Genomic DNA, 25,987 nt, shown 5'->3' with positions numbered 1-25,987 from the left:
TGGAAAATAGGATAAAAACTCTTCTAAGCCCATGGGATAAAGCAGAACAGAGCATGCTCCTGAACACCATTCACTGATGAACAACTATTGCCGTCATGCTCCGATTGTGGACTTCCTATAGGCATCCTCTCTTGCTCCTGGGCAAGACCCTCAGCTTCCTATAACTCTATAGTCCAAGGGTGGAATCCAACTAATGTGTTTCATAAATGCAAAGATGGCAGACTAGAACTTCCCTCTCCTCTCTTGGGTTTGTGCTCCGTCCCCTCCCCAAAATCTTCTCTGGAAGGTTGAGGGAACACCTAGGGCAGTTTTAGGGATGTGTGTGTGTTGAGGTTGTGTGTCCATTGTTCAAGTGGAAATATTTTGTGCTGACCATCCCATTCTCCTGGTTTAAACACCCCTCCAATGTATTTATGGTACAAAAGCAGGATCCCCACTCAGTGCGGACTCACTCCTGCTCTCTCCCTGCACCTATTTAGGCACGCAGCAGTTCTGCACAGAGATCTAGCCACTCTTGGCTGCCAAATGTATGGTGTATGTTTCTTGCATTCACACCTTTTAAGTATTTTTTGTTTTTTAAAAACTACAACACAGCCACCTTACGCTCTTAAAGAAAATGTATGAAAGAGCTGCTGGCACATTTTAGCCATTCAAGCAGCTGAAAGCACTTCAAACCAACGCTTGAGAAGCAAATTTGCAACGGAGTCTCTTTTGGGTACTGTGGAGTCCGAGTTTGTTGCCTGCTTTTTTCAGGAACAATCAGTGTTTGAAACTCCCACTGTTCTGGGCGCATTTTGCGGCAGGGAATTTCATTAGCACGAGCTGTTTCTGAGCTCTGGGCACAGTACTACGCCTAAGATTTCTGATTAAAACTGCAGAGTGGAAGGAAAGGAGGACCCTTTTCTGCCTCCTCACTTCCTGCCCCTCTCTGAAGACTAGAGAAGAGGCCCTCTTAAGAATATTAGGGGGGTGGGCAGGGGAAGGACTAGACTATGTGAAAAGTGAACGTAATATTTTAGTCACTGTTCATTCATTTTCAGTCTTGTATTTTTGTTATTAAAAAAGCGCGCCTGGACATTCTGTTGTTGTGCCCACAACCTCGGTTTAAGGTGCCATTTAGCTCCTCACTTTCATATCTCCATTTCTAACACTGGGTACAATATATGAGAGACTTGGGACAGTAGAACTTAAAACACTTGCAGCCCAGCAACCCCGACTGCACGGTGCCATCATCAGAGCAAGATGTTGAATCTGTACAATCACTGGCTAAAAACGGAGTCTATACTTAAGCTATCATTCCGTTTTGACAGATATCCCAGTTCTGCAAGATAAAAATCATTGGATAAACTGGCCGATAGCAAAACAGTTACCTTTAAGTGCATTCAGGCAAAATGTTTTGAAGAATGAGACATTCGATACAGATTTTGTGATACAGATTTTATTGCCCTCTCCAACTTTTTCCCCTCCAGGGAACTCATGTCTGTTGAATGAAGGTTAAACTGTGCCAAGAAAGTGCACCTGACCTCAGACCTACACATGCCTTCTGTTAAGAGGTTTTAGATGTAGTCATCATTAAAGTGCATTCCCCTAGCATTCTTCAGTCACTGCAGATCACGAGTTCCACTCTCAGAACAAGACTACAAATGATTTTTTTCTTCTTCTTCCAGAGCAGGCATTCATTACGAGTATTGCAAATAACGGTTCTATAAAAAGGACAGCTGGGAAATACAAAATGCAAAGATGCTAACCGATGTCTCTTTGGGAGGCAGAGAACATATTATTTGGCTCCAACTTCCCATGGCTGTACAAAGAGTGGCAGTGTATTAAAAAAATAAAAAAGCAGAGTAATCATCTCAATTATTGGGAGCTGACAAATAAGGCTTTGCCAGTAAAAATAAATGGCCCAATTATTACAAATTTCAGTATTTGCATTACATTTGTCTCAAAGCATTTCATTAATGATATCCATCCACTAAGATGAGCTGAAATGTACCAGGACAGGCCATTTGTTCAGCCTGCCAATTTGTCAAATGTGCTGTGCTTGAAGCTTTCAGCTCCTAATTAAAAGATGTTGAGCACCACACAGTATGGGATGGCTCTGAAATTAATGCAGAAGCTGGAATGATTTCCGGGGTTTATCACACTTTGTCTGAGAAGATTACCATGATGAAAAATGATGTGAGAAATAAAAACTTAAAAAAAAACCCAAAACATAATAATCAAGATTTTTTTGTGTTTTAGAGGCGCTCTAGCTTTTCATTTAAGAATTCTTCTACGCTGTCTGTATTCCATTTGAGAATACTCAGTTCTTCGGCAATGTTCCCACCATCATCCAAGAGCTTCAGTATGGGGTCCGAACCACGTACGTACTGCAGAGGAAAGAAATCCAAAGTTACTGTCTGCCTGGATTCAACACATCTGGCAAGCTCAACCTTCACTTTCTTGCTTCCAAAAGTAACTCAGAATTAACCCTATTGTTCAAGTATAAGTTCCAGGTTGAATTAAATGCTGTGGTCGGATATACATTCTGAATGTATAGCTATGTAGGGTGATTTTCTGAAACAATGACTACTATATGCAAGACTTTGATTTCAGACAGAATGAATTGCCACCAGCATAGCTATTATTTTAAAAGACAAAATGCACTCAGGACTGATGTACAAACTCAGTATTGTTGTGCTCCCCATACTAAGCTAAATCAGTTATTTGCAGATCACAGAATTGTAGCGTTGGAAGGGACTGCGAGGATCATTCTAGTCCAACCCCCTGCAATGCAGGAATCTTTTCGCCCGACGTGGGACTTGAACCCACAACCCTGAGATTAAGCGTCTGCCAACTGAGCTGTCTCCTTCCACTGAAAATTTCCACCCATCAGATGCACAATTCACATCTTTATCCAATACTAAGGTAACATTTGATAGGTTTAAATTAATATTAAAAAAAACAGAAACTAGTACAAACCTTGATCTGCAGTCCCCTGAACAGTTTGGGCTTGTCACTCCTGACGAAAGCTAGAATGTGGAGGCAAAGAGAAAGCATTATTCTAAACAGAATGAGCCTTTCTTCTCATGCCTTATAAACAAGATTCAAAGTCGAGATGAAACACAGAAATATGTATAATTGTAGTCTAAAATCTACCATATTGCAGAAAGGAATTGTAGTGCCTGTTATGCCCTCTGCTCTTGCCTGACAGGAACAAGTCGTGGCAATACAGAGGGCTGGCTGAAGACATTTTGCTGCTTGAGGCAAAGGACACAATGACACAACTTTGGCACAACTCCCAGTCCCTTCGCAGCCGCTGCCCAAGGCAGCTGCCTTCTTGTATCCTATGGTAGGGCCAGACTTGCAATACACACTTGTGTCACATATAGACAGCATCTGCAGGAACAAGAACCAGACACTTATTGAACAACTCTTTTCCTGGGTTTATTTTGTGGCACCCCAGATGTGCTGGTAGACTTTTAATATACACAGATCACCGAAGCTAAACTGCAGCGAGTGGTCTAAGCTCTAGTGAATACTTGTTCTACCAGGGAGCAAATGTTGTTAAATGTGCACATGACATTTTGCTTCCCATTCTGTGTCCCCTTGTCCCTACTAGTTATTTCACTCACCTGAAGAAGGGACATGTCAGATGCAATTAGGCAGAAACAACCAGCATTTCAAATAAATAAAAACTGTTTTTAATGTTGTGCTTTGAACTGTTGTGACCCACCTCGGGGAGAAAGATTGGAAACAGTAGTACAGTGGTTACATATCCTTCAGGTTACGGACTCCGCTAACCTAGAAATATTACCTCAGGTTAAGAACTTTGCTTCAGGATGAGAACAGAAATCATGCTCCGGTGGTGCGGCAGCAACAAGAGGCCCCATTAACTAAAGTGGTGCTTCAGGTTAAGAACAGTTTCAGGTTAAGTACAGACCTCCAGAACGAATTAAGTACTTAACCTGAGGTACCACTGTACTACAATCTGGACTAATGGCTAGGCTTTCATTTTTTTTTAAAAAAAGGGTGTGATGGAAAAACAGAGTCCCACATTCCTGTTTAATTTGCCCTCCCCTATCTCCTGTCCCTGCATGTATGCAGTGTTAGAAATGGAGATATGAAATCTAGGAGCTAAATGGCACCTTAAGCTGAGGTTGTGGACGCAACAACGGAATGTCTGGGCACACTTTTTTATAACGAGAATACAAAGCTGAAAATGAATGAACTGCAGCTAAAATCTTATGTTCATTTTTCACATGGTCTAGTCCTTCCCCTGCCCACCCCCTTAATATTCTTAAGAGGGCCTCTTCTCCAGTCTTCAGAGAGGGGCTGGAAGTGAGGAGGCAGAAAAAGATCCTCCTTTCCTTCCACTCTGCAGTTTTAATCAGAAATCTTAGGTGCAGTACTGTGCCCATAGCTCAGAAACGGCTTGTGCTAATGAAATTCCCTGTTGCAAAATGCACCCAGAACAATGGGAGTTTCGAACACTGCATGTTTGCTCTTTCTTCCTCTATGTCTGTTGTATGACAATAGATCATAGCGGCCAACTTTCCCCTTTTTTAAGGGAAATTCCCTTATTCAGAACAGGACTCCTCACAAGAAAAGGGAAAAGTTGACAGCTATGCAGTAGCTGCAAAGCTCTGCACTATGGCAGCTGCCAGATGAACACATCCCTCAGCTGCTCGCCTGAGGCCCACTGTTAAGTTGTCCAGGTGAGCTGCAAGTTGCTTGGTCAAATGATGGCCTAAAAGCATTTCGTGTTTCTAGCAGTTGTGCACACCTCTTTGTTGACACATTTCTGTTTCAGTGGTGCAATGATGTTAGACAGAACAGATCACACTATGCGGAGAACAAAATGAAGCAGGAGGGTAGCGGGGGGAAATCTAACACCAGCTTTGCTATGTTTGATGTCAACTTAAACTACCAGACATATTGTAGCACTGGCAGCTTTCTAAATCTAGTGAAAAATGAATTGAGACATCTTCTGGTTAAAAAAAACACCCTGCAGACAACCTGCTACAGTTTCATTTTCTGATGAGATATTCTCAACATGGGAAGCTTTCTGAGGATGAGTGAGCTTCAAAAGCTTAGAGAAAAAACTGATGCAAGATGAAAACCTATCCGCTAAAGTTCTATTTGTTAGCCCCGAGAGTGTGTGCATATGAAACAAGAGCAAGGAAACCACCCCTGAAAAGAATCAGCATTAATATAAGAAATTCCATAAATAACAACATAATTATTATCCACCTTTCACCATCAGTTAAAACCAGTGCATTTTTCTGGTGGGTACGCATACCGCTAAACACTTTCTGAATCTGAGTTTGGCTTCACTGAGGGGCAGTATTTCAATATGCGTAGGAAAATGAGAACACCCCTAAACATTTTTTTAAAGGAAAAAAAAGCACTGGTTAAAACCAACTGCAATGTGCAAAGAGGGGCAGCTACAGCCTGACAAGCAGCATTTCCACTGTGTAATCTCACAGTCTTGGCAACCTGGCTATGGAAAGATAGGGCAAACGCAGCTGCCTGGTCCCCCTACAAGCTACAAATGTGGCTTAAATTATACAAACAGGAAGAGTTGAGATGCAAGAAGATTTTAGTTTAGGTGTGCAGAATGCAGGAACGGTCTGCATCCCCACAGAAAGAAAAGCGGGGGGTTAGCTCCACACAAAAAATGCCGAAGAACCCATTAGGGTGAAGACAGGTCTTACGAGCCACATCATACAAAGAAAGGGCTGAATGAGGCTTAGTTCAAGGAGCAAAGGGGCCTTGCCTGTATTTTGTGCAGACCTACTAGAGCCATCTGGGGAAGGCCGTAGGTCAGCAGTACATGCTCTTTGCAGACAGAAGGCCCCAGGTTCAGTCCATGGCCTTTGGGGTTCAAAGGATGAGGCATGCCCAAGACTGTATAGTGGGGTGGGGAACCACCAACAGGGTGGCCCCAGACATTTTGGCACCTTCGGTGAGCCACAAACCGGCACCCACGTACCCACCAGGAAGGAAGGTCTATATCAGGAACAAGGGTGGGAGGAGACACCAGCACCTCCTCTTCACCAAGAGGCTGCTTCTAGAGGGGGCATTTTTTGCGGGGAAGGGGGGTACGACTGATAAGGCAGTGCCACCACAGCTGGCTCTGCCTCTCTCCCCCCCGCTGCAATTAGGCTCTTTTCAAGCCTAGCTGCTATGGGGCAAGGCTGACCCTCCTGGAGGGTGCAGTGAGGAACTCCTCTCTCTCTGGCTGCAACCTCCAGGAGCATTACCCTGGCTTTGAAAATAAAGAGAGGAAGTGCAGTTATAACTGTAACTTTTAAGAAGCTGCACAAAAGATTGCTCCCGTGCATTATGCCTTTTAGAGTGTGAGCTTAGTCACGATCTTACTACTGGTTTTTTAAGCAGCAAAGAGAATAAACATGCTTTAAATCAGTGTTCCCCAAACTTTTTGGACTACAACTCCCATCATCTCTAGGCAGCAGGACCAACGGTCAGGGGTGATGGGAACTGTACTCCAAAAAAACCCATGGAAACCCAAGTTTGGGAAACACTGCTTTAAATAAATACTTGATAAATAAAAAAGGAAAGCCACTACCTATCAATCACAGATGATGGGTCAGTTGGCAGAATAGAACTTAAAGCTGCTCAATTAAGATTCTCTTTTCAAGCATGGCTATGCACATGTGGGTATTTTAAAGCATTATGAATAATGCACACACAGAAAAAACTCGTGACAAAGGGGAAAATCTGGTGGCCTTGGATTGCCACCCTTAATCCTTCCCCTGCTTCTGTTTCAATCCTCCAAGTATGATGAGCAAGATCTCACCCACTTCTTCCATCAGGGAAAAAAGACGTCTGCCAGTCAGAAGAGTCATAAAATGACTGGCTTTATTCAGTTCAAAAAGGTTAATGAAGTCCCAAATGTAGGAAGTGAATGTGACATTTTGCATTCACATGACTTGTCTGTTAAAAATGTACTCAAGTGCTCAAAAACAAGGCTAATGAAAACAACAGAGAAAAGTACCTTCACACAACTACTTTAAAAAAATTAGCAGCTCAATTTTTACTTCACCTAGGAAAAAAAAATCTGACATGTGTTTTCCACTGCTCTTTCCTATTACTTGGAGTTCATATGTTTCACATAAAAGTAAGTTGCCATATCTATGTATATACACAATAGGACAGGGTTTTGCTTCAGGATCCATGCAAAAAATTCAGGTGCAGTGAGGTCTTCCTTTAGGTGATCATTCTTAAATAACTAAAAGGACAAATTACAAATTCACTTACCCTGAACTTGAGGGAACCTCCCCAATTTTCATCCACACACTTCAAGAATTGCCCCTGCATAGAGCTGCAAGAGAACAGAAAAAATATATTTAGGGAAGAAAATACTAAATCAATTGAACAAATGACACAACTAATGTATATATAAGAGGGTTGTAATGTGTCACTTGAGAAACCCCTTTATTCCTATTGGGTTGCTAAATTATCGCTCTGCTATTCAAAACTCAAAGTCTAATGAAAGAATGATGACCTGCCTAATCTATTCTGAATACAGCATCTATTGGCTTTAGTGAAATTAGGAAGAGAAGTAAGTAAATTTAGAAGAATTGCCAATTTTCCAACCTGAGAAGGTGGCTTCTGTGGCATCACTGTTCAGAATAATAATTCACTAAAAATGAATTCATCTAGGACTCAGCGTTGATAGCCTAAATGCTCCTAGAGCAAATGCGTTGCTAAGTCAGTTATTGTTTGAAGGGCATGACCACAATACCACCAGAATACCACCTATGTGTTAACTTCCCATTTCACAGACCACAAATACATTCTGCAGGCCAAGCAAAGTCACCTATACGATTGGATGAAGCAGAAGATGTGCAACTTCATGGAGCAAGAAGAGCTACATCTTCATAAATGTGATGGTGCGCATCCAGTGAAAGTCAGCTGAACTGACTTACTGTTGAAACCAATATCCCCCCCGCCCCCCGGCAAGTGACAGAGCAATCCAAACCTGCGACAGGCAGGGGTGGCGCTGCTCACAGCAGAAGGTGTGGGCAGGCAAAAGTCTGCTGTGAGCCATGCCAGCCTGGAGCAGGCTTAGCAATAAGGCCTGCTGTAACCCAGTGAAACCCAGTGTGGCTCAGGCCCTGACCACCACCAGGGCTTCCCCGTGTTGTGATTCCTGCATTGTAAGGGGTTGGAATAGAGGACCCTTGGGGTCCCTGTCTCTACAATTCTCTACGCTTCCACGAAGCGCAGCAATTCTATCGTTTATCCACACTTTTGAGAGGTGGAATGGGCCAGCAGAGCAACTTAACTTATTCTAGATTGGGGTTGATTAATAATAATAATAATAATAATAATAATAATAATAATAATAATAATTTATTTATACCCCACCCATTTGGCTGGGCTTCCCCAACCACTCTAGGCGGCTGCCAACAAAATATTAAATATTGAAATACAGTAATCCATCAAACATTAAAAGCTTCCCTAAACAGGGCTGCCTTCAAATGTCTTCTAAAGCTCTGGTAGTTGTTGTTCTCTTTGACATCTGGTGGGAGGGGGTTCCACAGGGTGGGTGCCACCACCGAGAAGGCCCTCTGCCTGGTTCCCTGTAACTTGGCTTCTTGCAGTGAGGGAACCACCAGAAGGCCTTGGCGTTGGACCTCAGTGTTCGGGTAGAACGATGGGGGGTGGAGACGCTCCTTCATGTATACAGGACCGAGGCTGTTTAGGGCTTTAAAGGTCAGCACCAACACTTTGAATTGTGCTCGGAAATGTACTGGGAGCCAATGTAGGTCTTTCAAGGCCGGTGTTATGTGGTCTTGGCGGCCGCTCCCAGTCACCAGTCTAGCTGCTGCATTCTGGATTAGTTGTAGTTTCTGCGTGACCTTCAAAGGTAGCCCCACAAAGAGGGCATTGCAGTAGTCCAAGCGAGAGATAACCAGAGCATGCACCACTCTGGCGAGACAGTCCGCAGGCAGATAGGGTCTCAGCCTGCGTACCAGATGGAGCTGGTAGACAGCTGCCCTGGACACAGAATTGACCTGCGCCTCCATGGACAGCTGTGAGTCCAAAATGACTCCCAGGCTGCGCACCTGGTCTTTCAGGGGCACAGTTACCCCATTCAGGACCAGAGAGTCCTCCATACCTGCCCGCCTCCTGTCCCCCCAAAACAGTACTTCTGTCTTGTCAAGATTAAACCTCAATCTGTTAGCCGCCATCCAACCTCCAACCGCCTCCAGGCACTCACACATGACCTTCACTGCCTTCACTGGTTCTGATTTGAAAGAGAGGTAGAGCTGGGTATCATCCGCATATTGATGAACACCAAGCCCAAACCCCCTGATGATCTGTCCCAGTGGCTGCATATAGATGTTGAAAAGCATAGGGGAGAGGACAGAACCCTGAGGCACCCCACAACTGAGAGCCCAGGGGTCTGAACACTCATCTCCCCCACCCCCACTTTCTGAACACAGCCCAGGAGGAAGGAGTGGAACCACTGTACAGCGGTACCTCAGGTTAAGTACTTAATTCGTTCCGGAGGTCCGTTCCTAACCTAAAACTGTTCTTAACCTGAAGCACCACTTTAGCTAATGGGGCCTCCCACTGCTGCCAGAGCACTATTTCTGTTCTTATCCTGAAGCAAAGTTCTTAACCCGAGGTACTATTTCTGGGTTAGCGGAGTCTGTAACCTGAAGCGTATGTAACCCGAGGTACCACTGTATAACAGTGCCCCCAGCTCCCAGTGATTCACTTTTACTTAGTGTCAGATCACCAACATTCATAGAGGTGAACACCAGGTCTAAGGCATGTTCGTGGCTAGGAGTTCAGCCAGACTTATTCAGGACAGCCCCATGAAGGCCATGCTTTCCACGAAGTCCCAAGCGGCCCCTTTTAAGGTCGTGTCGGCGTGCATGTTAAAATCCCCTAGGACAACCAAATTAGGTGTCTCCAGAAGAACATCTGCCACAACCTGAAGCAGCTCAGACAGGGAATCCTTGGTGCAGTGGGGAGGTTGGTACACCAAAAGGAATCCTGTACTGCCCCTATTGCCCAACTTCCAGAACATGCACTCAGGGAACTGGGTCTTCCCAATAGGACGCCTGGTGCAAACTAATGACTTGAGACTTAGTTTTAAGAAAATCACTGCAACCCTCTCCCCCTCGCCCACAAGGCCTGGGTTGCTGTGCATAAGAGAAACCTGGTGGACAAGCAGTGGCAAGGACAGGCCCATCTGCTTCATCCAACCAAGTCTCTGTTACACATGCCGGGTCAAGTCCTCCATCCATGATCAAGTCATGGATGGCAGTGGTCTTATGAATCATTGGCCTGGCATTGCACAGCAGCACCTTCAATAGTAACAATGGTTATTGCCATTAACCAAAGTTTGCCCCATGCAATACTTTTCATAATTATTAAGACAGAATTCCCATGCCATCTACTCTTTTTGAGCATGATCATTCTGATAGTTAAGAGTTTGTCTGCGAAAGCAAGCAATCTCAGTAAGCCTGTTCATTTACGTATTTGATGCATTGGTATTTACCTAAGTTGAAGCACTGCCAACTTTGTTAAAACCAAGTTTCAAGTCAGATCTGAAATTTTGTCCTTCATTTTGACATAAAAATTGTGTGGATTGTGACTAACGACTGGGATGAAGAAGTGCTTGTTGTGTGACCTGCATTAGTCAATTCTTCTTTCCAGAAGAGGAATGAAAAAGGGTGGAATAAAGAAAAAATACTGAAGTTCACAAGACTGTTCATTGTGAATAAGTAAACTCTGTGAACCATCAGTAAGCATGGACTTCCACTTCAAGAGAAAATAATTATGTTTCTTCAGTTCTACAAATATATTTGAGAAATTTTCATAAAACTATCTCCAGGTTTTATTTGAAGCTGTTTCAGCTGCAAGAGTCTAGTTAGAATTAATTTAGTAAGCTGAATTTAATCTTCCTGTGCATGTGATTAAGCAATGTCATACTTAAGGTTTCTATGTTTATTTCAGCTTTTCGCATACTCTGACATTTCTAAGTACTCCTAAGTGTACAAGCAACAATTAACCTTTCTCTGGGTATATTTCACCATCTGGATTTACAAGCAAACTGTCAAATTTGACCCAGAGTGAGTCTAAATGCTTTCTATGCCCTTTGTATTTGTATCGTCTACAAATATTAGTGCTGAGAATTTTCTATCTGGCTTTTCTCAGGATGACTGGCAACAATTTTGCTGCTGAAAATTCTTCTCTGCTAATTATCATGTCAAACATTCTCCAAGTTATATCTGTATGCTGGACTATTAACAAAATATTTGACAGCTATTTTATAAAAACCAAGACTTCAACTGCAATGGTATTTCACACTGTCAAATGACAGCTTGAGTTTTTATTGATACTTGCAAAGAGTCAAGGCCAAGTAATAATTCTAAACCACTTGAATCCATGTAAAGGTAAAGGTAAAGGGACCCCTGACAATTAGATCCAGTCACGGACTGCTAGGTTGGCAGGAGCAGGGACCGAACCACGGGAGCTCACCCCGTCGCGGGGATTCGAACCGCCGACCTGATCGGCAAGCCCTAGGCTCTATGGTTTAACCTACAGCGCCACCCACGTTCCTCATAATTAGCAAAAATTTCAAATTTCGTATTCAAATTCCAAATAGCAAAGCAGAAAATACTAGCAGAGGAATAAGTAGCATGTAAGCCAAGTAACAGGTAGCACTGGAAAGCAACATTTACCACTCAGAAACTGAAAGTACATACATTTATCTGAATTAATCCACAAAATAAATGTACGGGTAACTATATGTACACATTTGAGAATTTACCCATCAATTAAAGAACTTTAGCCTTCCATATGTTGCTGGACTCCAACTTTCATCGGTTTTGGTTAGCATGAAAACCTCCTGACTAAAAGTCTGGTAAATATATGGCTAGCATGTAAAATAAAAGACAAGCCGTTACCAAAGGAGCTACCATTTTGGTTTCTGGAAAAGAGCAGGCAAACAGAGACAAATGGGAGGAGTTGCATAATTGTTTTTTACTTATTATTTTTTCTATGTTTTTAGGTGTTCTTCATTTTATCCATAAGCCAGATAAAATGAAGCTATATGAATACCCAAAATCCATGTTTTACTCCCAGCTGCAATGGTCACGCCAGGCAAATACTGAATAAAATTCCAAAGTTTCATTTGTAATAATGATATGACAACTGGGGGAAACTGGGGGGGGGGGAGAGAAGGATCATTATCAATTGATACTGTCATGAGCAAGATGAGAATCTGGCCCAATGAACAATTACCACTACTTTGATAGAGCCTCTGGCAGTAGCCCAGAGACATAAAGGCTGCATAGAACTAAAAATAAAAGTCAAAATCCTTAAAGCTGACAGCTGCATTTTAATTAGTGTAACAGAACGAAACAGACTTTAAAATGAAGTGAAATCAGGTCACTCAAAGTAAAATCAGCCCAAAGCACTAAATGCATTCTATTATCAATTCCTCTGAACTGCATGGCAACCCAGATAAAGTTATTCTCAAAGATCCACGCCGTTCAAATATTTCTACCTCTTTTATCTCTTTGCTACACAAAATAGGTTTTTGAAAGTGAATAGTTACTGGAAAAGTGGATTTATCAAGTTATTGTAAAAAGGATTTTTATATACTGGCATATTAGCCTTGGTAGGATGAGGAGCAATTTTTCTGCTTACATGCGTTGCTTAAATCCCACATTTTCCACACCCCACCCCACCCCTTCATATGCTTTTCTGGCACTCTGGGGTCTGCTGCCATGATCCCATTCCACAGTGCCCCCCACCCCAAAGTTGCCAACTTCCCACCATTATGAGAAACACCCACAGGTGCTGCCCTGGTGCTCTCAATAGAGATATTTTGGGTGCGCAAACAGAAGGGTCTTCCTAGCACTGCTTTTGAAAGTGGCTCCAGTGTGTTCTTTTCCTCTGCAGGCAGTTTAACTCCTGTAGCTCTAAGGCCAGAGAATAGAAAAAAGGGCAGTTGCCATTAGCACTGCATTATGGAAAAAGCAGAATGCAAATGGCAGCCGTCCATTCTGGCTCCCTCTGCCCTTTTCTGAGAAGTGTGTGCATACAGGAGAACATGAAAGAACTGAATAGGGTTCCAGCAAACAGGCAACACCCCTCCCACTTTTTTTAAAAAAAAAAGTCGCGAGGATGTGAACATGTCCAACAGGGGAACAAGTCTGACAGCTCAGTTAACTGCCCGAGACAAGCCGCATTATGTGTAAGGTTTAAAGGAGTGTACATGTGCATATGAGAGAACACACTCAGAGCCAGAACTTGGCTTTCCATTTCCCTGCTGCTCTTTCTGCCACCAAAGAAAGAGGCTGCCATTCAGCTTGAAAAGCCAGCTGTCTTCGGTTGCAGAACTCTTAGAGCAAAAGCTGTAAGAGGAAACTGTGTAGGGAAGAGGAGGAACCATGTCCTTGTTCTCTTGGAATTTGGCCACGTTATATCTATACTGAGTTGGGTTCCCATAGTTCAAAAAGTAGAAATCCGGACACAAGAGTTTTGGCAAAATTTGAGCTATTTTAAAGGGAAATTGCCAAAAATGACACTGCCGACACGGGTTGCCATACGTCCGGATTTTCCTGGACATTTAAGCGGTTTCCACCCAGAAACAGCTGTGTTCCGGCTATGTCTGGTAAATTCTGGATGTATGGCAACCCTAATACTGAACCTTTTACATCTTCATATGCTATATTTCCAGTGAAATGAAGGCAAGAAATTGAAAGTTGCCTAAAATATATATCTAAGAAAGGGAAGAGGGATTCATTTTTACTGGCATTCTTGTTTCCTTGAGCTCTTCTGCAATTATCTGGAGAGCCTTGGTCCACAGAGCTGAACAACCGACCAAATGTCACAGTTCCAAGCGCAGCAAGCAAGTTAGCTTCAGGCATACCCTGCAGCACAAATCTCCCTGGAAAGAAAGCTCAATGAAGACATCACACTAATCTGACTGCTGGCTAATGCATAAAAGGAAAAATATTTTAAAACCACCAACGTGTTAAAGAATTGTTACATCAACATCAGAACCATCTTCCTAAATCGAGAATGATTAAGACTGGGGTGGGGAGGGAGGGAAAATACAGTGGTACCTCGGGTTACAGACGCTTCAGGTTACAGACTCCGCTAACCCAGAAATAGTACCTTGGGCTAAGAACTTTGCTTCAGGATGAGAACAGAAATCGGGCGGCGGCGGTGCGGCGGCAGCAGGAGGCCCCCGTTAGCTAAAGTGGTGCTTCAGGTTAAGAACAGTTTCAGGTTAAGAACAGACCTCTGAAACGAATTAAGTTCTTAACCAGAGGTACCACTGTATAAGGTAACTTAAAATCCAGATGCTGCAGACACAGGACATAGGCAGTATTCTATATACAGTGGACCCTCTGGATACAAAATTAATTCGTTCCGGGGGTCTGTTTGCACCCCGAAAATTACGTAGAGGTGCGCTTCTGCGCAATTGAGCGCATCTGTGCATGCGCACGCGGTGAAACCTGGAAGTATACACTTCCGGGTTTGCTGCGGCTGTAACCTGAAAACTACATATCCAGAGGGATATGTATGCAAAGGTACGACTGTATATTCTATATATATATAAAGGTAAAGGACCCCTGACAGTATAGCTGTGATCAAACTGTCCTCTCCACATACCAGCAGTGATTATATTTCATTGTGGCGGCAGGCTGTTGCACCTCATGGGGTGCCACCCCATAATGCTGTCCAATCTTTGGGGAGGAAGGCTTCTAACTGAAGAGGTAACTGAAAGCTCCATGTGAAGGATCAGACCACAACCACTGGGATTCTGACCAATGACTGTAACATTCCTGTTGGCTCAAGAGCCACTAGTACCTGAAGCCATATGAATAGAAAAATTGCTACCCTGGTCTCCTTTGAAAGGAAGGAAATTCAGTAACTAAATAAATAATACCAAAGTTAGGGGTTCAGTCCACCAGGCCCAACCATCTTCTGTTAGCTTTGTTTCATATTTTTCTGGCTCTACTGTAGTACAGGCAACCCCCTAAATACACTTATCAAAAGTTAAAACAACAGCAATGAGCATTATCCTCCCAATAAATGTCAATATCTTGCACTTTATAAAATAGTGTTTCCCTCTATAAAAGGTTGCAGAATGGCAATTTCCTAAAAAGAACCCTCGTACAGTGGTGCCCCGCAAGACGAATGCCTCGCAAGACGGAAAACTCGCTAGACGAAAGTTTTGGAGGTGCTTCACAAAACGAATCTCCTATGGGCTTGCTTCGCAAGACGAAAATGTCTTGCGAGTTCCTGCGGGTTTTTTTCCTTCCCCCCCTTTTTCTAAGCTGCTAAGCCGCTTATCAGCTGATCCGATAAGCCGATAAAAGCCGCTAATAGCGCTAATCCGTCAATGGGCTTGCTTCGCAAGATGAAAAAACTGCTAGATGAAGAGAATCACAGAACGGATTCTTTTCGTCTTGCGAGGCACCACTGTATTAAGAAACTTCCTCCAACTTAACCAACAGCCATTTAAATCAGGACTGTTGGTTTTGTAGTCCACCCCACCTCCCCGGTTAATTTATGTTCCGTTTTCCAAAATTAGACTTCCCTTTAAGATTACTTGTTTTGCCATGGGTTATTCAGAGCATTTGCGCCTGCCAAAAAAACCTTATTATTTATTGCTTGGTGGGATGCTACTTAAGAGATCGTTCTTAAGGAGATGAATGCTGTGCCAAAAAGGAAAGAGGCGCACATATCTTCTATTAAGTTTCTGTGGCGTACACAGCCCAGCTCAGGCATGCTACTTATGTGTAAGACCTACACATTTGTGGGGACAAGCTCATGCTAAGTTCTGCCACCACTCCACGAGTGCTGCTATCCCCTTTACGAGTTTAAGGATCCCCATTCAATTCAGAAGCCTGATAAATTGCTCTTCATTAGTACACCACCACCTGGATAAAAATTTGCAACAGAAAAATGACAGCTACTGTGAACTAGTTCATCAAGTGTTAAGTCATACCCAAGACTGGGCCCTTATGAAAAGCATGTTGGATCACCTAGATCAACTCCAGGTTGCTCAAAGGCTCAGCTCACATATGCATCAACACCATTTGATTGCTCTCAGTACGTAATTCAGACATCACAATAAACAATGATTTATCATGATGGGAGCAAGACTAGCCTCTCTCTGCTGTTCCATGTTCCTGCCTTGACCACCAGTGCAGCTGTGACAGAGTAAGTATTTGCTTCTGATTCCCAATTAGCCAGGGGCATAACCATATTTATCTGGTTATCTCCCGTTTGGACTACTGCAATGCACTTCAAGTTGGGCTATCTTTGAAGGTGACTCAGAAACTACAATGAATCCAGAATGCAGCAGCTAAACTAGTGACTGGGAATGGCTAACAAGACCACCTAACACCGATCTTGAAAGACCTACATTGGCTCCCAGTACGTTTCTGAGCACAGTTCAAAGTGTTGGTGCTGACCTTTTAAGCCCTAAATGGCCTCGGCCAAGTATACCTGAAGGAGAGTCTCCACCCCCCCAATTGTTCAGCCCAGACACACCAAGGGCCTTTTGGCGGTTCCACATTGCAAGAAGTAAAGCTACAGGGAACCAGGAAGAGGGCCTTCTCGGTAGTGGCGCCTGCCCTGTGGAACGCCCTCCCTTAAGGAGATGAATAATTATATAACATTTAGGAGACATCTGAAGGCAGCCCTGTACAGGGAAGCTTTTTAAGGTTTACGGTTTTGTTATGTTTTTATATATGCTTGGTTTGTTGAAATGAGTCTGCTTCATAAACCGTGGTTTGAACTAGGCATATTTCAACCAAAGCGGCTGTGCTGGGGGAGATGGGGGAGGAGGAAAGCATGGGAGCCAGAATGGGAACCACGCACCACAAAAGTGATTTGTTGTGATGTCCAAATGCAGCCAATGACCATTAGCTGAGCTACAACCCTTTCTCATATAGCTCTGCTAGGGCTGTTGTCCCCAAAAACTCAAGCAAGGCCCTTAAGTTCTTGTTTGCCATCCATGAAAGTGGAGATGACAGCAGCCACCTGCACAAAGACATCACTCGGTTTTAAGAAAAAACACTATTTGTAAAAGTTGACTTGGAATATCTTTAGATTGCTGTTTTTTTGGTGGAAATCTTCCCGCTTTTACAAAAACACAAAGTGATAATTTAGTAAATAAGAGATGTTGCTGACAATGGTATGTAATAGCTTTGCTAAAATTGCTTCACTGGGTTCTACAGACGTAGGAGCACTATGCATTTTTATATGCAACTTTAGTACAATTCATAACCAAAACATAAGAGCGCCTGGCTTCTCCTAACAATCATATTTACCTGCAATTAAGGACACAAGCTTCTTTGATTCAATCAGATGATATAGGGTAACAGACACTCCTAAGTGCAGCTATTTTCAGCAACTGCAAAATGTTGGCAATTTCTTCTACTACTACAATTTCATGCACAGTTACCTTCGCCTCCATTTCATCTTTCCGTGTTTCAGAAACCAGCATCATTCTGCACTGGTGAGAGCGAGGCTTACAACGTGCAGCTGTCTAAAGTAATGCTGCTAAAGCAACTTTCTGAATTAGTCTGAAATTGGATACAGGATTTCCGGACGCTGAAAGTCGTCAGTGCATTGTTTGGAGCAAATTTGCCAGTGTTAGGACAATACTTTGTAACTGTTTATTGCTACTGCAATATTTTCTTCTTTGCAAGGAGCAAAGGGCATTTCAGTATAAGAGGATAAAGCCTTGCCTTCACTAACATTAATGGAAAATTGCTAGTACTTTCAGAGTCAACACCTCAATCCAGCTGCAGTCCTATGTGGCATTAAGTGCAATTAGTTGTACAAGAATTTGGAGACACTCAAGTATGTATGTGATTTATGCCCACATTTCTTCACAAAGCACGTGTGAGGAAGCCTGTTCATATGCACAGATCACTGGAATGGGGCATATTTGGTACAAATACAAAAACAGAGTGGTATAATTGCTTTTATTGGTCTTTAACAGTTTCCATATGGTGCACTCTGGGACTGCTTAGTGATGAAGGGTGGTCAAACAAGTATTTGAAATAAACACTTTTTCATTTAAAAACCTTAGGACTGCATTCAATTAAATCCTTGTGCAAATGCAACTTCTGCTTACACAGCAGGGCTTCGCTCCCTCTCCTCCCCCATCATGTGTACCCTCCCCTTGCACTCTCAGATCTGATCCAAAGGGCTCAGGTAACCCCCCCAGAAAAAAATTGAGAGAGGGAGAAGGAGGGTGCAGAAGTCCTAGTGGGCAAGTGGAAGTCTCTCTGCTAGAACAAGGATTTACTTAGTGCTACGCTGAACACAACCCATTATCTCTTTCCATGGAAGAATAATTTCTTCAAATATTAGTATTGTCAATTATTTCTCAAAAGTGTGCTGGAGGATTTCATTTATTAAAAAGATTTACAGCTGAAAGCCTCCATGAGGTTTGTGCTGCTGTGCTAAGTCAAGCCAAGGTTTATCACATCATGTGTTGTCCAAACTGGGACTAGTGGTTAACTCTTGACTTACCACAAGCTGTAGTCAAAGAAGAGTGCTTAACCAAGAGCCTGGTTCAGATGACATGCTAAGCTAAACTATGGCCTAGTGTGGCAGCAAAAAAGTCATGAGAAGGCCAAAGTACTATGAACTCCATGTTCTCAGTAAGCCAAGGCCATGTGAACTAGGCCTAGGTGAACAGCACTCTGACAATTTAAGCCTTAGCATAAAAGGCAAGCCAAGCACACTCACAAGGAAGAACGTTCTACTCAGCACAGCAGAAATGACTTTCAAGTAAGCATATTTAGGACAGCTAAGATTTACCCGATAGTTTTACAATTATTATTTATAAATTTATAACTTTAAAAAAAAAAAGAGAGATTATGGCAATGATCCACAGAACTAATTCAGCCTGGTGAACATAGCTCTGGAAAAGGCATTCCCTTCTTCTCCATGGCGCTCCCAGCGACCTACACCAGCTGGTGTACAGTAAGAACTGGCTTACTGTACTTCTGGCTTAACACAGCAAGAAGTTAGAGACATTGTAGTTCTAAACTACTAATTTACTTACAGAATATACAGACAAGCAATCATGGTGCTCCCTCTCAGCTCCGAGAGCAGAAGAACCCACCGCGTAAAAGTGAAAGTACAGTTTTACAGTCTCATACCGGAAGAGAGGTAAGTCTGTCTTCCCTTCTCATGCTCCTCACAGACAGTCGTGTGAATCACACAAATCATACAATGCAGCTTCGGAGGACTGGTTTGCTAACAAGCAGATCAGCAGCCTCAACTGGTAGCCAGCAGTCTCTGCTGCTGCTCTCACTGTAGTTCCTGAAGAACTCGTCTGCTGTGTCCCTAAAAAGCACTTCCTAGTTCTCTGAGAGTGAACATAAATGATCAGAACAGCTCCTTTGACATCTTTTGCTTCTGTAACCTGAACTCATCCTTCTTTTGGCGGTGACTAGAGCTGCTGTTAATCTTCAGGCAGCAGAAGTGGGAGAAGGATGATTCTCATGATGAGAACAAAGCATTTTTCTTCTCCAATTCCTCCTTCTCTCCTACCCGCCCCCATCTCCAAGTCATAGAATCACAGAACTGGAAGGGACCACAAGGGTCCAGTCGGGCACATTAGGGTGCTCTGCTTGAGTATTTGATAAATTACAGCAAGCCCATGTAAGAAGCCACTTCAGCAACCATAGCTGTCATGAAACAATGGACTCTTGTAAGAAATATCCTCTCTTACTCAATTTGTAAGAGTGTTAATTATGCTTGTTACTCTCTTGATGCTCGCTCTGACCAGCCTGACCTCATATCATCAACTTTATTGAATTAGCACTTAGCAAGGCCTCTTTCAAGTCAAACGTGATTTGTTTTAAAACCTTCTTAAAACAATACAGTTCACAGAGCGGAATGGAGGACCAACCCAGAAAGGCAAGGGAGTCAGGGAGTGTGAAAGGTCAGCAGAAATGCACTCGCATGCTCTCAGTCATCCGTTTTGATTAACCTTAAAGTCCTGACTGTTCACCATTTGTAAAGCATGCTGTTCTCTGGAACAAAGTCTCACTGTTGTCGTTACTGCAACCACGACATGCTTGTTCTTTCAAAATTTCCTAAAGCGCTCCTGGAAATAGTCAGAGCAAAAATATGTGGTGGCAATTTCCAGTCCCAAAATTGCCCCCAATGTGCAACATAGGAGCACTTATGCTGTGATTTGGTTGGTCAGAGGGGTGTGTGCATGCATAGCAGTCTCTGTATCCACTGAATTTGTTCTAGAATAAAGATGAGAAATGCAGGTGGGAGCAGCCAGCGGGGAGAAAAACATCCCTCTGTAAGCCACCAGTTCAGACCTTTGGCATGAAAAACTGGTGGCCCTCAGGGGTTGGTATGTAGGAAGTGGGTGGGGAGAAAGAAAAAAGAAAATTACCAAAAGAAACGGAAGTAATCCACAAGAGGAACAGGAAGCAAGGAAGCTCTGTACACTGGATTCCTCAGAGTCCTCAAGAGAGGAGAGAGGGATGCTTGCCATGCCAAGTATGCCAGATGAATTGGTATGCCCGTGGTAAAAAGGGATGAATAAGTATGGATAACTGTTTGCTCAAACTTAATTCTTCTTTCTAATCAAAACAACTCATTCTGAAACTGAATGAGTTGAAGTTGCACCCAACAATGCAGTGATTCTAGCTAAGATCCCCACATCTGAATTAAACGAAGGCATTTGGATATAAAGCAACACTAGATTATCTGCAAAGGCCAATATTTCCTTCTGTTGCTCACAGGACATTTGTTTGATAAAAACTGTCAGGATTCAATTCTTGAAAATAATGAAGATGGCAGATAGTCTAGTCTCATGCCTCTTTTCAAGATAAAATATTCAGAGAAGCTTCCATTTGTAAGTAATGCAGCTCTGAAGTCTCTATAAATAAGTTCTTCATGACAAATGTTGCTCCCTGGAGCAGAGGATTTCTGAAACACTGAGCATACAATTGAAGGGCACTTGATTGAAGACCTTCCCTGAATCAACAGGAATACCCAAAGGGCACCCTCAGTATAATGAATATGGAGAACTCATCTACTAAAATTAGGTTAGTCTTGTACAAAGCGATGTTGTTGATTCTCAGTGGGAATAAACTGTGACACACACACCCTAGCTAAATGACTGCTGCTTAAATGACGATGTATACAAGTAGAAGAGGAGAGAGCACGCGTGAAAATCCACGGGAAATGCAATTATTGCAGCAATTTAAAACGGAAAAATTCTTCAGATTAGCTCATTCCTCCCCCAACTTGCGTACTGTCATTTTTTCTATGTTAGCAGAAGAGCAGCTGTACTTTGTCATCACTGATAGCAGGGTGGAGAATTGGAGTCAGAAGGAATGCATCTTCCAAGTCCAATTCACATGCCACTTCTGGTTTGTGAAGGGGCAGCCGCAGTTTGCTGTTGAAGTGATCCTGGGGTTGGTGACAGAAGCTGGCATCAGAGGACATGTGTTTTCTGGGCCCAAACCCTCCTTTGCCGCTCCCCATTTGCTTCCTGTTCACTTTCTGCAAAATGAATTCTAGCCTATGGATATTTTAGTTTAATAGTATTGGGGTTTAACACCAAGGATTTAAAAGGGTTTTTTAAAAACATACCCAATGAGCATCTCTAGTATTTGATTCAATTACTTCTCTGAACAGCTACTTCCATAGAAGTGTGAATGAATGAATATTCTATATACTTTCTAGCACAGGAAGCAATTTCGGATTCCATATTTGAAATAATTATTTACAATTACCTATAGCTTCCCAAATCCTTTTGGGGAAAACATCTCCACAGATTGTTTGAGCTGCAAGATTAGAATCCTCTTCCCTTTCTTAATGTGCAGGTCTTTCTTCTTAGATTATAATATTTGTGCAGTACCAATTTTAGGCAAATAATACAAATATATTCCCAAGATTTCTGTAATTCCATCATAGCATCCTGTAGAGTCTGCAAGCAGTAAAATTTTCATAAAACATGTAGATTTCCCAAAATTCCTTCAAAAGCACAAAAGACTATGTACTGTAACAAAAAAAATTCCAGTCAGTTGGTGTTCTAGAACCAGTGGCTTCATTAAGTCTTAACAGCCTGATGGTTTCAACCTCTATTCCTTGCTCATATAACAGCAAGACTTTAAAAAAAATGCTTATCCAAGGTATTTCTGATGCTCTCAAAGTTGATTACTTTTTGTAAAACTGTTCAACAAACATTTGGAAATTTCAAAATAAGAATAGATTTCCCAAAGTATAAATCAGACCCACTGGACTCATTAACTTTGTGGAGGTTTATTTTGCAGATATTAACCCGACCAATACAATCCTTTTAGACACTACATCTATTGCAAATATTGCTTGGTCAGTCCAGCACAGGATGTATGTACAGGAAGGTCGCTTCTGTGCAAAGACTCCATTACTCAATTTGGAACCCCATGTGCAGATCGATGTGGATCTGCATGCTTTTATGGCAATGCATATTTGGATGCAGGGCTTCTGATGGAGCCTTCTTTAACTATATCATGTGAATAGGAATGTCAATTTCCATCTATATTGCAAAGTGGCTGCTAATTATTATATCATGGTGTCTGCGTATTGATGAATGCTATTATGTATCTACATTGGAACCAATAAGTATAGGTACAGAAAGTACAGCATTATGAATTGAAAATGGAGCCTCACTTGGCCCCATACAGAGTTATGGGTGGTTGTTGTTTTCAACAAAACAGTACAAAGAGAACAAGAACTCTTCACATTTTGTGCAAGGCATAAAACTGCCAGTATCCCAATGCCTTTATATAAATTTATGGTGTGACCAGATTTGGATTTACTGCATCCGGTTCTGATCACAACAGCTCAGAAAGAATATTGTAGAGACAACAAACTACACACATACACACCACACAAGGGGTGGGAAGGAAAATGATCAGGGAGCTGGAGCTTTTCCAAGTTCCCCCACCCATCTTGGCAGTAAAGCAGTATATAAATTGACAAATACGTAATTATAATACTAAAACAAGCCCTTTTACCAAACCCCTTTACCAAAAGTCAGTAATATAACACTAACATTTCTGCATTTGTGAAACTGCCCTCCCTTCCCCTCACTAATTGTGCATTTCCCTTCTGTTCAAGCCTGCAGTATACCTCAATTTTTCAAGATGGAGAGCAGACATTAACATTAACAGAAGAACCATGTCAACAACCGGTATTAAAATGGCTGCTAAAAAAATACAATAAAACAATTAGCTTTAGGTCTGGAATTCATTCATGTTAACACATGAATGTGTTAAATAATAGTCTAGGTCTTCAAATCTAATTATTCAACCTACCTTTCTGGTTTCAGACTGGGCTTCTTCTTGGCAGCACTTTCTGCAGAATGGATCTAGCTGATTTAAGCCAAACTGGCTAAGAAGGTCACAAGAACTGCACAGCAAGTTACTGGAGAAGCCCAGCTCTCTGCAGGCCTCTGATGATAATTCTGCTCCATATACTGATGCCTAAAAGCAATTAAGATTTGCACAATTCACTTTAAAATCTGAATCTACAACCATACCATTCTAAAGTGTAACAAACCATCACTTCATAACACAGCTTTTTCTTTAAGGAGTTGAGCTCACTTCATCACTGAAAAATCTATGCAATGGCACTTAGCTGAAGATATATACAAAGTAAGATCACAAACTGTAAAACAAAACAGCACAAAGTGCATACCTAAATGCTAGCCATAAACATAAATAGAAATGTAATGTATTACAGTGACAATGCTAAATACAAGTTTGATTTAGGCCCCCAGGGACACAATGTGAATTACTTCCAAGAAAAAGTGCATTTAAAGTGCTGTAAATTATTAAAATAGGTGAATGAGTGCATGGTGTTACAAGTTGAAGATAGTCAAGAAAACAGGCTTTTGACAACCCCCTTATTATGGATTAACATAATATTAAACTGTATAGTTAACACTTATTACAAATTTGTGGTAACTCTTCACAGAGCTAGAGGAGAGCAAAAGAAAGACAGGTAATGTTGACATTTTGGTTTAACAGCTACTCCAAGTTGCTAAACTAAATGGATACTTTGTTCTTACTTTTTTCTCATTTCAAAAACAGGCACTAATGCCTTACAATCTTCACAAGTGTCATTGATGTCTATAGTATCATGACAGCTGATGATGAGGGCGGAGTGGGGGGAGTGTAAGGTCTATTTTAAAAACACAAAATGTCCAGAGATTTCAACTTTGCTCAATGTCATATTCAGAATTGGCATCCATTCATTTTTTAACCGATGAACTTACGATTAAAAATAAATAAATCACCCCACACTGCAAAGCTGGCTATGCTGAGTGAGCTTTATAGCTAAGAAGGGCTTCGAACCTGGGTCTCTTAGAACGTAACACGCAGTGTTCGAAACTCCCATTGTTCTAGGTGCATTTTGCAACTGGAAATTTCATTAGCGCAATCTGTTTCTGAGTTCCAGCAGCAGTACTGCGTCTAAGATTTCAGATTAAAACAGCAATGGAAGAAAAGGAGAACTTTTTTTTTTCTGCTTCCCAGCTTCCAGCTTTGCTCTGAAGACTAGAGAAAAGCCCCCTTAAGAATATTAGGGGGGGGGTGGACAGGGGAAGGACTAGAGCACATGAAAAATGAACATAGTATTTTAGTTGCAGTTCATTCATTTCCAGCTTTGTATTCTAGTTATAAAAAGTGCGCCCAGACATTCTGTTGTTGCGTCCATAACCTCGGTTTAAGCTGCCCTTAAGCTCCTCGCTTTCATATCCTGTTTGTAACACGTAGACTTGAATCTCAGCCATTACGGGTTACATTGGTAACTCCTACTGGCTTGAGCAGTTTCCTTCCATGGGGCGTGTTTCTAGGTTATTGCACACACTCGCATATCAGCCACGGCATAAGCTTTCTAATACACGATCTGAAGCGAGGCTAACATTTCAAAGGGGAGAGAAAAGGACGGCCAGTTAAACCAGGGAGATATCTATCTATCTATATATATATATATGGGTGTAGGTTTTTGGGGGGAAGGCTGAAAAAATTGTTGCGTTCGCCCAAATCGCCTGTTGCTTCTGCCTTTTTTTGGGGGGGGGGGGCAGAACCACAGTTTGTTCAATAATTTTTGAGGGTCTGCCCCCGCGCTGCACCCATGTCTATATGCACACACACACAATTGTTTTCTTTAATCTAGCGCTCCCGCACGGTGGAAGGTGAGAAAACCAAGGGGAACAAATCCGCAGTTTGAACCTGCGGCTGTTTATTCAGAAACAGATGTCTCACGCTTGGGCGTAGCCGAGGGGTGGGGGCAAGGAGGGGCAGCTGCCCCCCTGAAAATCAATAAAAATACATAGCTAATTGAGGTTCTTTTCCCCCTAACAAAAGCCCCCCCAACAAAAATCCCGGCTACGACCATGGTCCCAGGTGCCACGGCAAGCAGGCAGACAGGCCTGGTCTGGTTTTGGGTCAAAGTGACTCCGTGTCTCCTCACGGTTCCGTCCACTCCCTCACGCGGAGCCCCGTCGCTCCCGACCCCCCGTTTTAAGACTCCCCTTACCGCCTGCAACGCCGCCAGCAGCCACACCCAGCAACGCCCGAACCCCATCGCTCCTTTCCCCACCGCCATGTTGGCGCCCCAACCGACGACGGCATCAACGGAAATGCCTTGATAGCCCCCCTCCAACCGGCAAGGCGTCTAAAGCCCCGCCTGATCGGAAGGAAACAGTAAAGTGCCGCTGAGGCGCTCCCATAACTATCAAGATGACTTCTAAGAAAAGGAAAAAGGGGAAGACTTGGGGTGTCTATGTGTTGGTGGTGGGCCGCTTCAAAACCTTTCATAATCTGAGGGGTTTCTTGTCAGGCAGTTCCGCAAACACCCGAGCGGGGGCCTCTTGCGCTACGGAACACGGGAAAAGGAGCAAAGGAGCTCGGCCAATGAGACCGCGACGAACGGCCCTTTCGCACCA

At 42.7% G+C, this 25,987-nt stretch overlaps 1 protein-coding gene across 1 annotated transcript; it reads right to left on the bottom strand.

Annotated features, from left to right (window-relative positions):
- Positions 1-1,422: 1,422 nt before the first annotated feature.
- Positions 1,423-25,731, bottom strand: SELENOF (selenoprotein F). The gene is made up of 5 exons (XM_082228035.1): positions 25,579-25,731; positions 23,352-23,519; positions 7,264-7,327; positions 2,962-3,011; positions 1,423-2,369 (listed from the first exon to the last, which is right to left on the bottom strand). Exons 1-5 carry the CDS (start codon positions 25,645-25,647, stop codon positions 2,238-2,240), a joined length of 483 nt encoding a protein of 160 aa, XP_082084161.1. The 5' UTR covers positions 25,648-25,731; the 3' UTR covers positions 1,423-2,237.
- Positions 25,732-25,987: the final 256 nt, after the last annotated feature.

Source organism: Podarcis vaucheri (assembly GCF_965113315.1).
Source record: "Podarcis vaucheri genome assembly, chromosome: 6".
Lineage (NCBI taxonomy): Eukaryota > Metazoa > Chordata > Lepidosauria > Squamata > Lacertidae > Podarcis > Podarcis vaucheri.
This window is presented reverse-complemented; position numbering and strand designations above follow the sequence as displayed.